Source organism: Benincasa hispida, chromosome 3 (genome assembly GCF_027475165.1).
Source record: "Benincasa hispida cultivar pf3 chromosome 3, pf3_genome.v1.1, whole genome shotgun sequence".
Taxonomy (NCBI): Eukaryota; Viridiplantae; Streptophyta; class Magnoliopsida; order Cucurbitales; family Cucurbitaceae; genus Benincasa; species Benincasa hispida.
This window is the reverse complement of record NC_143480.1, coordinates 12,491,115-12,506,303: the sequence shown is the minus strand read 5'-3', so window position 1 is coordinate 12,506,303 and position 15,189 is coordinate 12,491,115. Positions and strand designations below refer to the sequence as shown.

Genomic DNA, 15,189 nt, shown 5'->3' with positions numbered 1-15,189 from the left:
GGAGAAGACCGATGGTGTTGGAGATTGTGCTTGGCTTGTCATATTTTCAATCCACTAGATAGTTTGAAAACATTAGTTAAACATAAATACTTCAATTAAGAGCTAAGAAAGTTCAATTACATTTACATATTTATAACTCCATGAAAATCCTCTTGAACCTTATTTCGAATATAGTCCAAAACATAAACACAATTTTCTTGTAGATTGATTACAATCAATATCAACGATAACTATAATAAACAACATTTTTGAAATATTAGTACACATATAATGCAAATTAAAAATAACTAAAGAACTTGTATTTACTTATCCTGTGTTATATGGAATAAGGACTAATTGGTCCAAATTAGCCAATTCTAGTTGGTTGACTAAATTTCTGGATCGAATATCTTGAGACTTCACATGTGGCGATATTCTTGCTTGATCAATTATAAAAAATTTCTTCGGAATGTCACGACCACATTCATTCCAAAGATACCTAAATAAAGTAAAAGTTATTATTTAAACATGAAACAAAAAATATATATGAGTGAATCTAGATGAGTAATGCTTACGTAATGTATGTCAAAATACATATGTAACCTATTTCAACCATATTGTAATATTGGATCAGATCATCGCGGCATAAATAAACAAATTTGTCTCTTCCAAATATATGCTCGTTCAAATTGATACGGATCATGTCTACATCGTTCATGTTATGCATGGCATGTCCGTTCAAGAGTTTGATGGTACCATTGACGTCAGTATATTTGGAGGAGTGGCCGAAGCTCTTAATTATTGAATGGTCTTACCATAATCAAAGTTACAAAAATTCAATGTACGAAAAATAATAAATAACCAAACTCATATACTGAAAAAGAGGCATACTTTTTTCTCGTCGACTATAACTACAAGTTCACGAGACCATGTTACAAAGTTGTCCATTGCTTGATTTAAGGACTCTGTTTTTTCCTTCACAGGAATCGGTATTGGTAAATCTTCTCCAATGATAATGTCAATAAGAACTTTAACAATTAAGCATGACACATCATCATCAAATGCTATGGCTACTGCAACAATATTATCTACAGTTCCTATAGCCAAGTGACATGGTGTCCCCTTAACAAATTTAAAAGAACTAATGTCATGCATGGTTAAGCACAATATGATTAAAATTTAAAAGTCACAACAAATAAATTATGTCCAAATCTTCTTTAGGCATCTTCTTAGTATCTTCTTCTTCAGATGCACTTAGTGTGACACTTCCAACAGATTATTTGGACTGATGATATTGTCTGCCATTAACTTTTTCTCTTGACAATTTACCATGTCGAACATTTTTTTCATTAGAGTCTCCTTCAATTTCTTGGCTCATTGAGGACTTTGGTTTTACTAATTTGAAATATTGGGAATGGAAAATAAAATCACCCACTCCTCTAACACATCCCCAATGTTCATCTGTACCCAAAGTTTTGGTCCAAACATCTTCACCTTCATAGACTTTGGCTAATTTATCCTGTAAAACATATTACAATTTTCACACAGTATCTATATCATCACAAGTTTTAGACATTATATATATGCCATCTTCAACTTCGCACAATATAAACTTACAATTCGATTGGCACATTCTCGAGTGGCTTCATCAAAGTATTCATTATTTTTTCCTTTTCGTGCTTCTTTTCATAAAGTCGCTCGATAAGAATGATCACTCGATATATTCTACATATACATATTTAATTAGCATAAACATATTAGAATAAAATATTTAATTTAAGTCGAAAAACTTACTAATTCTTGGGAAAGATTCACATAACCCTTCCGAGAAATGTGATGATTATATACACATTTCGACCTTCTTTCTTTTTGAAGACAACTTATTTCCTGTACAACAATTCTAGTTGAAGTTACCTATAAAAAAATGATAATATTGATATTTACTTAGAATGACTTACATCCCATTCTTCACTCAATCGTTCATTAACAAACGATATCCACTGATCTTGCTCTATATGAGAATATTGTTGGGGAAGAAATTGCAAGACCGAGGGTTTATTCTTAAATAGAAGTATGAACTTTTGAGTCAATGTGGTCTTGAAAGTCTGAAACTTCCTAGATGCAGACATGAGTATACCATGTTTGGACTTAGAGTCCACATCAAACGACATCTGCACAATGAAAAAGTTTATCTTTTAGATGGTTTGAAACTTTTTTCCAAGAATTATATGTTATAGGTATTTATTGTCAACACAAACTCCTATATAACTTTGCATCTTCTTTGCATCAAATCCAATTGATTGTCCATGTTTATTATAATCAATGGCCAACCATTGCCCAGATGTTCTTATTTGTGCCAACTCAGACATAGTAGTTGGGCCACGTGGAATACTTATTCTGCTATTTTTTTGTGGGATCATATTTCTATCATTCTCGCTGTTACCTGTTGAATTTTCCATGTCAATCTGCCAAAAAAAAAAATTACTCACACAAAAAACAAATAATCTTAATATTTAAATACATATAACCATAATAAATAACATACCATGTTTAGTACATTATTTATCAACTCATCTACTCTCACAATCATTTCTAATATATGTGGATATTGTATCATCAATCTCAATAGGTGTATCAATATTGGGCATTCTTTCACTACAAGAAAATTGAGCTATTTCGACAATCTTTTATCGGAGGTTATAAAAAACCTTTGAGAAAGATATACATTTATTGAAGGTATTGGAAAAACCTTTGAGAAATAAGTACTTTTTATTGAAGGTTAATAAAAACCTTTGAAAAAGATATATATTTATTGGAGGTTTTGAATATTTTTTTTGAGAAATATGTAGTTTTTATCGAAGGATAATAAAAATCTTTGAGAAAGACAAACATTTATCGGAGGCTTTGATAAGTCCTTTGAAAAATATGCACCTTTTATTGAAGTTTAATTAAAACCTTTGAGAAAGATATACATTTATTGAAGGTATTGGAAAAACCTTTGAGAAATATGTATTTTTTTTTTTATTAAAGGTTAATAAAAATCTTTGAAAAAGATATATATTTATTGGAGGTTTTGAAAAAACCTTTGAGAAATATATAGTTTTTATCGAAGGGTAATAAAAACCTTTGAGAAAGACATACATTTATCAGAGGCTTTGATAAGTCATTTGAAAAATATGCACCTTTTATTGAAGGTTAATAAAAACCTTTGAGAAAGATATACATTTATTGAAGGTATTGGAAAAATCTTTGAGAAATATATGCTTTTTATCGAAGGTTAATAAAAACCTTTGAAAAAGATATATATTTATTGAAGGTTTTGAAAAAACCTTTGTGAAATATATAGTTTTTATCGAAGGGTAATAAAAACCTTTGAGAAAGACATACATTTATCGGAGGCTTTGATAAGTCCTTTAAAAAATATGCACCTTTTATTGAAGGTTAATAAAAACCTTTGAGAAAGGTTAGGATGGTGAAGATGCGTTAGACAATCATGAAGATGCGTGAGACGTTAAATGATGAGGAGTGACACGCTAGATGATCTGGTTATACGATAGGCAAAGTACTGCACGATCAGTGAAAACTCTAGACGATAAGCGTAGAAGCTGGACGATAGCGCTAGACGATAGCCATGCTACGCTAAATGATGAGAAGACGCGCTACATGATAGACGGAATACTAAGCGATGGGCGTTGGGCGATAGACGGCGCTGGGCAATGACGTTAAGCGATAGGTGGATGTGTTAGACGATCGTGAAGATGCATGTGGCGTTAAATGATGAGGAGTGACGTGCTAGACGATCGGGTTATATGATAGGCAAAGTACTGCACGATCAGTAAAAGTGCTAGACGATAAGCGTAGAAGCTGGATGATAGGGCTAGATAATAGCCGTGCTGTGCTAAACGATGAGCAAACGTGTTACACGATAGGGAATACTAAGCGATGGGCATTGGGCGATAGATGCACGCACTGGGCGATGACGTTAAGCGATAGGCGTCAATGCTAAACGAATGGGCACGATGGGCACGGTAGCTAAACGATAGGCTATGCACAACATAGGGAACGCAAGGCATCGTTTAGTTTGGCCTCATAGGCTAATTCAATAGAAGGACTATCAGAATGATTTTGTATAGACATAACAAAAGCATTATACTCATTGCCTAAACCATCTAATATATGTGCAAGATAATCAGATAAGAAATAGGTTCTCCAATAGCACTAAATTTATCAGCAACATCCTTAATTTGAGACAAATATTGACTAACAGACAAACTATCTTTCCTAATCCGTTGTAACTGAGACTTCAAATAGAGTAGTAGTTTTAGAATCATAAGATTTTCACAAAAAATTCCAAATATCAGTAGCAAAATCTAAACTAACAATTTCACCCGTCTTTTCTTCATACAAAAAAAATATATATTTAAGACATAATAAAGCTATTGTACCTTTCCCATGCTTGAAATTTCGGGTTCATTTGCAAATTATTGGCATCCAGAAACTTAGGGAGGTAGGAACCATACCATTCAAAAAAACCCTCAAGGCCGTTGGCATGGATATCATTCAACAACTGTTTTTTCCATAGCAAGAAGTTGGTATCATTCAACTTAATAGTAAGAGGTTGAGGTAAGAATAGATAAGGATTGGGGGAAAACTGCTTAGGAAACAAATGAGCTCGGAAAATATTGGGGAAGTTAGATATGGGAATAAACTGAGGAGGATAAACATGAGGGACAGGAAACTGTTGTTGAAGATTGGAATAAACTGGTGGTTAATTAAAGAACGGATTAGGATGAAATTTTTGAGGTCTGAGTGAAGAAGATCGCATACGAAATTGAGAATTAAACGAAAATTTTGGAACACTGGCTACCTGAGGTCTAGGCAGTGTAGGAGAAGATACAATCACCGGCGTACCTATTGGAGTAGGAGGGGTAATGTTTTGTTGTTCATCATCCTTTGAGGAAGAAGAGCCCTCACCAGGATTCATTCAAGCCGTTGAGTAGCACGTGGTGGACCTAATTGGTAGGGAAAAACAAATAAACAACCAACGATAAAATAAGGAAAAAAAAAAGCCCATAATCAAGCCCACAATCACACTATTCTTTCATTATCTACGCTCAGATGTTGATGTTGGAGACTCTGTTGAAGAAATTAACAAGGTAGAGACCATTCAATTTGATTTTGAAACTATTAAAATTGCATGAGATGACTTCTCAAGTGAAAACAAAAAACTTGGACAAGGTTGATTTAGAGCAGTTTACAAAGTGAATACTAAAGAGATGTAGAATCATTAAGATGTAAAGCTTGAGTAAACTAGTATTCTAACTGAAAGTTGACGTTTTATATTTTCAGGGTAAGCTATCTAATGAGCAACATATTGTAGTGAAGAGGCTTGCAAATAATTCACAACAAGGAGATGCTGAATTCGAAAACGAAGTCCTGTTGGTGATCAAGCTTTAACATCGGAAGTTACGCTATTGAGATTCTGTTTGCAAAATAATGAAAGACTTCTCATATATTAGTTTATACCAAATGTTAGCCTGGACCAATTCATATTTGGTAGAGTCTTATTTACTTTATTCCCTTCACTTTAATACATACTTCATATTGCAAAAGTCATCCTTTCATATAATTGACCAAAATTAATTTTATGTCTATTGATGACAATTAGACATTGAAAAACAAAAACTATTAGATTGGTAAAGATAGTACAAAATCATTAATGGCATTGCACGAAGACTTCTATATCTTCACGAAGATTTCCACCTTCGAATCATATATCGTGATCTCAAAGTTAGTAATATTTTGTTGGATGCTGAAATGAATCCAAAGATTGGAGATTTTGGTATGACAAGATTGTTTGAAGTAGATGAGACTCAAGGCAATACAAGTAGAGTTGTGGGAACTTAGTAAGTTTATTTTTTTCTTTAGATTTTTATTTTACAATAATATATCTAAATAATCTATTATCACTACCTTTGCAGTGGATATATGGCTCTAGAATATGTAATGTATGGACAATTTGTAGTGAAATCAGATATGTTTAGTTTTGAGATTTTGTTATCGTGAGTGGTTGGAAAAATAACTGTTTTCGCAAAGAGGAAAAAGTAGAAGATCTTTCTAGCTTTATAAGTTTATGACTACCTAAAATCTACCCAAACTTTTATCTAGTACATTAAGTATTCATTATGGATTTTTTTCCTTCTTTTTTGAAGGCATAGAAAAATTGGAGAGAAGGGACTACTTCAAATATCATTGACCCAATATTGAATGTTGGTTCAAAAATTGAAATGATGAGGTACATTTATATTGGACTCTTGTATGTTCAAGAGAATACAACAAATCGTCTAACTGTGGCTTGGATAATTTTGATGCTAAGTAGCTTTACTCTCACTTTTCCTAGGCCTTCTGAACCAATATTCTTGGCTCGTGAATATTACTTTATTTTCTTGGCTCTCAGATCTGAATTTGATTACATTAAGATGAAAGAGACCGAAACTGTTGAAGAGTTTTTCAATCGTATTCTTGCGATTGTCAACAGTTTAAGGAAAAATGGAGAAGAATTGAGTGACAGAGTTGTTGAAAAGATTCTTAGAAGTATGCCAAGAAAATTTGAGCATATTGTTGTTGCAATTGAAGAATTAAAAGATTTATTTATCCTATCAGTAAATAGCTTGATGGATTCTCTTCAATCCCATGAACTTAGATTGAAGCAATTTGATATTAATCCCGAGGAAGCATTTTAGATGCAAATTTCATTCAGAGGCAGTTCTCGTGGAAGACATGGTGGTCGTGGTAGACAAGGAGGTGGAAGAAACTATGATAATAGAAATGGTATGAATTCTGAAGATTAATAAGAAAACTCTTCTTCATTTCGAGGAAGAGGATGTGGAAGAGGACAAGGCTTTGGCAGAAATCAAGGAAGTGGTCATGGTAATTTTTCTCACATTCAATGTTTTAATTGCAAAATGTATGGTCATTTTTAAGAAGATTGTTGGGCATCGAAAAATGGAGATGGAAATTCCACCATGATGCATAAAGAGAAGAAAAATGATGAAGGTGTTCTATTTTCTTGCATGTAGTGCTCAAGACGATGTTATAGAGTCTACAAGGTATCTTGATAGTGGTTATAGTAACCACATGACAAGAAATAGAAGTATATTTGTTACTGTTACGAAATCGACAATTAAAGAACACAAAAAGAAGTGTAGGGATAGAGAAGATCGACACACAGATATACGTGGTTCACTAACGGCGTGTTAGCTACGTCCACGGGTAGAGAGAAAACAATATTATTAGGAAGAACGTTTTCAGAAAATTACATCAAACGGCACCTCTAGGGTTAGAAAGTTTATATAACACACTACTCTAAACCCTAAGGTCATAATCGTAAATAACTACAAATAAATAAATATGCTAAATACGAATTCTGAATAGGTTTGGATGAATCTCTCCAAAATGAAGTGAAAATTGGTGATAATACCAGATTTCAATAGGCCGAGGTGATGTTCTCGTTAAGACGAAGAAAGGCACAAAACGAGTTGTCGGTGTATTCTATATTCCAGGTCTGAAGCATAATCTTTTGAGTATTGGCCAATTGCTTCAGCGAGGTCTAAAAGCTTCATTTGAAGGTGGTGTGTGTGCCATCAAAGATCAGACTGGTGTTCTTATTGCCAAGGTAAAGATGACTGCTAATAAGATATTTCCTTTTAGATTTACATATGGTCAAATATCTTGCTTTAGCAGCATATTGGAGGATCCATCCTGGCTTTGGCATTTTCGATATGGTCACTTGAATTTCGGATCACTATCAGATTTGTGCAAAAATCATATGGTGAGAGGCATTCAAAATATCAACCATGAGATAGATATTTGTGAAGTGTGTATACTTGCAAAACATCACCAAGATTTCTAACGGGTAAAGATTGGAGAGCCTCCAAATCTCTTGAGCTGATTCATACAGATCTGTGTGGTTCCATGTACAGATGTCCAATTTTTCCATGGAGACAGGCCCCGCACCATGGTGGAGGGAGTGGGGAAAAAATTTTCTCCGTGAGCTAAACGAGGACGGGGACCCGAACCCACCTCGTTCCCCGTTCCCGCCCCAATTAACTTTTATATATCTATTTATATAAATATTACATTTAAATTTCAAATTTGATTATTTATTGGAAAAGATAATGAATATGTTTAAATTGAATGTTTAAATTTAGATTAAATATGTGAAAATTTTGATTTATATTTATTTCTTTCTACTAAAAAATTAATTAGCTTTTTTGGGCCAAAATTTGAGTAATTTATCTTTAAACTCAAATTGTCATCTAAAACTAACGATAATAAGATAAAGTTAATTATTTAATTAAAATTTTCTCATATTAATGATTTAAAATAATTGGCTTTATTTAAAAAAAAAAAGTAACGGGGAAAAATTCCCCACGGGAAACCCGATCCCCACGAATTCCCTGCGGGGAATCCCCTCCCCGATCCCCGTGGAGAATTTCACGGGGATGGGGAATGAAATGGGGAACGGGGACGGGGATGAAGAATGGCATCCCCGGCCCCGTCCCGCCCCTTGGACATCTCTAGACCCATGCGTACAATATCAAATAGAGGTAATCGATATTTCATAACCTTCATTGATGATTTCAGTAAAAAGTTATGGATTTATCTTTTGAAAGAAAAAAGTGAAGCATTTGAATGTTTTAAATCTTTCAAAGCTTCAGCTGAGAATCAAAGTGGTCATAAGATAAAAACTTTTAGATCTGACCGTGGTGAAGAATATATAGTTTTTGATAAATTTTTCAAGGAACAAGGTATTCATCATTAACAGACAACTCGAATGACTCCACAACAGAATGGAGTTGCAGAAAGAAAGAATAGAACAATCATAGAGATGGCGAGAAGTATGCTAAAAGCAAAAAAGATTCAAAATGAGTTTTGGGGAGATGTTGTTGCATGTACTGCTTATATTTGAATCGAGCTCTTACAAAATGTGTTCCAGGTATGACTCCTTATGAAGCATGTGTGGTGAGAAACCATGTGTTCGTCACTTGAGAGTTTTTTGGATTATAGCTTATTCTCATATACCAGATAAGTTAAGGGGCAAATTAGATGATAAATCAGAAAAATGTATTATGGTAGGCTATAGTGAAAATTCTAAAGCTTATCGTTTGTATAATCCTTTGTCGAAAAAGATTATTATCAATCGGGATGTGATTTTCAATGAAGATGAATCCTGGAACTGGGATGTCATTGGAGAAGCAGAAAGTCCATATCATATTAGCATGGACAGGAATGGAGATGCTCAAGACTCAGAGCAAGTAGAGATTCAGGCAATGGCGTCATCTTCATCTGCATCGCCATCTTCCATAAGTGATGATGATATGTCACCAGGGAGAATGAGAAATATTCAAGAAATTTATAATGCTACTAGAAAAATTGATGATGATGTTGTTGATTTTGCATTATTTTCCGATGTTGATCCTAAAAATTTTGATGAGGCGATCTAAGATGAAAAATGGAAGATTGCAATGGATCAAGAAATTGATGCAATAAAAAGAAATGAAACATAGGAGTTGATAGATCTTCCAATAAACAGACAAGTTCTTGGAGTAAAATGGGTGCACAGAAAAAAACTTAAGTCAAATGATGATGTTGAAAAATACAAGGCAAGACTTGTTGTAAAAGGCTACAAGCAGGAATATGGTGTGAATTATGAAGAGATCTTTGCTCCTATGACAAGAATTGAGACAGTTCGATTGATTTTTTTCTTTGGCTCAAAATGAGTGGAAAGTTTATCAAATGGATGTAGAATCCGCTTTTTTGAATGGACACTTGAAGGAAGAGATATTCGTTGAACAACCTTTGGGTTATGTGAAAAAAGGAGAAAAAGACAAAGTGTACAAGTTGAAAAAGACCTTGTATGGATTGAAGCAAGCTCCATGAGCTTGGTATAGTCGCATTGACAAGTTCTTTATAAGGACATGTTTCCGAAGGTGTCCATATGAGCATGCACTCTATGTCAAAGAAGATAAGTATAGAAAATTTCTTATTGTTTCATCATATGTCGATGATTTGCTTTTTACTGGAAATAATAAACTGTTGTGTGATGATTTTAAGAATTCCATGAAAAGAGAATTTGAGATGAGTGATGTGGGTCTTATCCATTATCTTTTGGAAATTGAAGCCAATCAAAAAGATTGAGAGATTGTCATCTCACAACAAAAGTATGCTCATGATTTGCTGAAAAAATCAGAAAGGAAAATGCTTTTCCTTGTAACACGCCTATGGATGCAAATTTGAAATTGAGCAAGAATGATATTAGAGAAAATGTTGATCCAAGCTTATATCGAAGCTTAGTTGGAAGCTTGATGTACTTGACTGCAACAAGACCTGAGATTCTATTTGCTGTAAGTATGTTAAGCAGATTCATGTCAAGCCTATAAAGAAGTCATTAGGAAGCGGGTAAGCGAGTGCTTTGTTACATTCTTGGCACTATTAATTTTGAAATTTATTACAAGAAAGTTCCAGAATCAGTGTTAGTTGGTTTTTATGATAGTGATTGGGGTAGTAATGTTGATGATCATAAAAACACATCTCGTTATGTTTTTAACATTGGTTCGGGTGTTTTTTCATGGACATCAAAGAAACAATCCGTTGTTGCACTTTCTACCACCGAAGCAGAATACATCTCTTTATCTACAACTAGATATCAAGCTTTATGGTTTAGATAGATGTTGAATGAATTGAAGTGTATGCAAAGAAGTCAGACTACTTTATATTGTGATAATGGTTCTGCCATTGCATTATCAAAAACTCCAGTCTTCCATGGAAGAAGCAAGCATATTAGAATCAAGTATCATTTTATCAAAGAATTGGTTAAAGATGGAGAAGTGATGGTGAAGCATTGTAAGACTCACGATTAGGTGGTGGATATTTTTACGAAGGCATTGAAGTTTGACTTATTTGCTAAGTTCAGAGAAAATCTTGGAGTTGCTCAAGTCTAGATTTAGGGAGGATGATAGAATTAATCTAGTCTTATATTCTAGGTACATTAATTACATTTAATTAGATACATGAATAGTTGAATATATGAATTACAATATACATTGATAAATGTTCATGTATTGGTGAAAAGTCACATGTATTTGCATTTATCATTGATGTCTTTTGATGTATTTTCCTACTAGTATAAATATGCGTAGGATTTGTCATTTGTAAGCAAGCCAAAAAAATAAAGTAATATTCAAGTTCTAGTTTCTCCATCTTGTGTGAGTAGGAGAACAATCTTCTTCTCTTATCTATTGAGTTATATTGTGAGGGCCTACTTCGTTTCCAATAAAGATTGATGAAACCAAAACATTATCAAACCCAAGTCGTTGGTTGTAAATAACTCAGGCTAATGATTCTGAAAGTACATCACTTCAACCTTCTACGAATGAAACAACTTCAATTGGTGAGCTCCATCCTCGCTAGAATTGTTTCAATATGATTGGTAAAAATGTGTTACTTTCAACGTTGTTTTTTAATTTGAGAAATGGTAAATTTTAGGCAGTTGGTAGATTTTATTTTGTTCGAGAAATTGTGTTTGAAATATGGTTGGATACCATACCACCATGTCATGTCTTCTTCTTTATATATTTGATTCAGGGACAGATCCATAATTTTTTGTCCAAGGGTTAGGTAGAATTATTGAATGTGATAAAAATGAGTATTAGTTCATATATTATTATATTAAATTGGATAAATGATACATTTTGTCCTTACATTTTTAAAATTATAATTACAATTTGTTCATAAGTTACTCAACTTTAAATTTTTTTTTTATAGGTCCTTAAACTGAAAAAAAAGAAAAGAAAAGAAAAGACTATTAGGTTAGAGATCTATTCGTCATTAAATTAAAAAAAAAATTGAAAAACTATTAGATACAAAATTAAAAGTTTAAAAATCAAATAGATATCTTTTAATAGAAATGGAAGCTGATGAAAATATAAATAGATCAAACTTATAATTTTAATGAAGAGTAATTGCATAGGTAGCATTTTTATGGCTAATAATTAAGTGTATAACAACATTTTTATATTGTAAATATAACAAAATCTATCAGTGATAGACTTCTATTAGTGATAAACTCTATCGCTAATAAATTTCTATCAGCGATATAGTTTATTATTAGTAAACTTTAAGAGTCGAATCTAAATTTTACTATATTTGTAAATGTTTTTACATTTTACTATATCTATTAATACTTTGGACATGATTGTCTGCAACGATCCTTCGAATATAAATAAATTTTATATAAAGGAAAAAAAGAGTAAAAATTGAAATAAAAATTAGATTCATTTCTCATTCCTAAAAATTATACGTTCCTTTTATGTTATTAGCTTTAAAAGTAATTTACTAAAATTCAAAAGTATTTTTGTTGCCCATCTTTATTTGACTTCTAGAAAAGTTAAAGAGAAGATAACAACTTGCATGTTAGTATGATATGACTTTTAAAAAAAATTAAAATGAATTTTAAAAAATTGACTCAAACCAAGGCTTGTAAGAATGAGGGTTTGTACCTTATTTTTTTGTATATAATATAAGAAAGGAAAGAATCGAACTTTTGACTTCGAATGTGATATGCAAGCATTATACCAATTGAACTATAAGAGAAACAAAATAAATAAGTTAGTTACACACTATTAAAAAAAAAAAGTTGAGGAGGAGTACTTGAAGGGATCGTTTGGTTTGAGATTTTTCTACATTGATTGTTTGGTTGGAGATTTTTCTACATGTGAATTGACATAGATATCAAAAACCCATGTTTGTTTCATAGTTTTTAACAATTCGTCTAAGAATAAGCAATTCTCAAGCATCCTCATTTTACAAAAATAAGAATTTTCTTTTCCCTTGTAAGATCGTGGATTTTCTCTTTTTTCTTCTCTATTTGTTTTTCATTTTGAATATGGTTAATAAATTAATTAATATTAATTTAACAGAATTAATATATATATATATATATATATCAGCAATAATCTATTAAAGGATTTACTTAACTCACTTTTACAATAAAGAATTATTAAATGAGCTCACAATATCTTATTACATATATTTAATTAGTAAATTAGAATGAGTTAATTTTGGTTATCTATTGAAATTAAATTTTAATTTGATGATTCATATAATTATTATTGATTATGTAAAATTAGTTAATTATTTATTACAATTAATTTTTATTATTTCATTCATTATTAATCTAACATATTTATACAATTTTTCTTTAATATTATTTATTATTATTTTTTATTAACATATCATATTTTTATCTCATTTTTTATTTTTTATATAATATATCGTTTATTCAAATATATTTTTTATATTATTTAGTTAAAATTAAAATTACCAATTAATTAATTATAAATTAGTAGTTTTATATTGAACTTAATTAATTATAAAGATGATTAAATATCAGATTATAATTAATATGATGTTCAACAAATATATTAATTGGTTTAATTATAAATTACTCAAATTTCAAAGGTTTATAATTGAAATTATTATTGATTCTTAATTAGTTAATTTTTATCAATGTTTATTTCTTTATTTATTAATCTATTACAGTTATATAAGATTGGCATGCTTAATTTCATAAATTAAATATACAAATAAACATAATTTTGTTCATAAATTATTATAGCATTTTCTATCCACGATCATTACATTCACAATCCAACACAATCATTTTTTATGGTTTACAGATATTTTATTTCTAAATATCTTTTAGTTCTAGATACCTATTAAATTTTAAACCAGAAACTCCTTTTTTTTTAAGTGTTGGTGGGTTGTTTATTATGTTTTTCAAGAAAAAAAAAAGTTTCAAGTAATACTTATCTTTTCATCATCATAATAATAATTGCTTGATAATCTTTAAATTTGATTTGTATGCCTTGATTTATTCGTGCGTGATAAAAAATTGATTATAATGAAGACTTTGACTGCTCTTTTTTAATGTTTTTTTTCCTTTTTAAAAAATAGTTGTGTCGGAGTAATCCACTCAGAATTCTGATCACACGACACCCATCTTTTTCAAGCTTACAGAATACTCATGTCCATGTTAACAAACTTGACTTCATTTCTTTTATTATTAGTTTTTTGACGGAGATTACAACGTTAAGGGGTTGTTTGACTTGGAGATACTCTTTCATGAATATGGATATTAAATATTTGAATTTTAAATATTTGATTTAATTAATGTTTAGATTTATAAAATAATTAATATCTAGAAGTTAAATAAATGTGTTTGATTTACAAATTTTACATATATAACTAAAATTAAATAATTATTTAATCAATAGAAAAATAAGTATTATAGTCATAATTAAATTTAATTAATTAATATATTATATTAATTAATTAATTAATTAATTAAAAAACCAATAAATGAATATTTTTTAATTAAAAATTATGTAAACTATTTTATTCATTTAATAAAAATAAGTAAATAAATATTAATAAGAACATTAATAACTAATAGTAAAATTTTATATTAAATCGTCAAGAGAACATCAGATATATGAGAAATGTTTTAATTGAAATTTATTAAATATAAATAATATATTTATATTTAATAATTAATTAAATTTAATAGTAATAATTAATCGATATTAATTTATTATTTAATCAAACTTATTCATTTCCTAAGTAAAAAAATCCCACAAATATGGAGGGTATTAAAAAATCCATGCTGACAGGTTTTTAAAGTCTCTGGATAATAATATCCTGTGTTTTAAAAAATGAAATCCTGTGAAAAAAAAAAAGGAGAAATTCTTATAAATAGAAAAATCCCAAAAATATTTACACGGTATAACAAAAAGTTCCAAGAGTGCATAAGTCTCTATATCCTCGGTTTTAAAAAATGAAATCTTGTGAAACAAAGGGAAATTCTTATAAATAGAAAAATCCAAAAAAATATTTATACTTTATAGTACCTTTTGGAATTTTTTTGTATAAAGTGTAAATATTTGTAAATATTTTTCTATATTTAAAAAAAAAATCCCTGAAACAAATATAGATATTAAACATCTATATGAAATTCCATAACAATTTTTGTGAAACAAACAGGTCTTAAAAGAGATCAAAATTGCAAACTTGTAATATGTAGCACCATTGGATTTCAATATTTAGAAGAAAATTCTTTACCTATTTGCAGTGAAGACTACTGTTTACATT

At 30.4% G+C, this 15,189-nt stretch overlaps 1 protein-coding gene across 3 annotated transcripts; it reads right to left on the bottom strand.

Moving 5' to 3' along the window:
• Positions 1 to 249: 249 nt before the first annotated feature.
• LOC120074653 (uncharacterized) lies at positions 250 to 4,984 on the bottom strand. Of its 3 annotated transcripts, XR_016528334.1 has the most exons (6): positions 4,425 to 4,984; positions 2,423 to 2,444; positions 1,938 to 2,150; positions 1,774 to 1,866; positions 1,597 to 1,704; positions 250 to 1,498 (listed from the first exon to the last, which is right to left on the bottom strand). XR_016528334.1 is itself a non-coding variant. In XM_039027844.2 (5 exons), the coding sequence occupies exons 1-5, from the start codon at positions 4,451 to 4,453 to the stop codon at positions 1,666 to 1,668; spliced, it is 396 nt and encodes a 131-aa protein (XP_038883772.1). In that variant the 5' UTR covers positions 4,454 to 4,984; the 3' UTR covers positions 250 to 1,665. The 3 variants fall into 3 exon arrangements, 1 of the variants encoding a protein (XP_038883772.1); XR_016528335.1 differs by lacking the exon at positions 2,423 to 2,444; XM_039027844.2 differs by having other exon boundaries at positions 250 to 1,704.
• Positions 4,985 to 15,189: the final 10,205 nt, after the last annotated feature.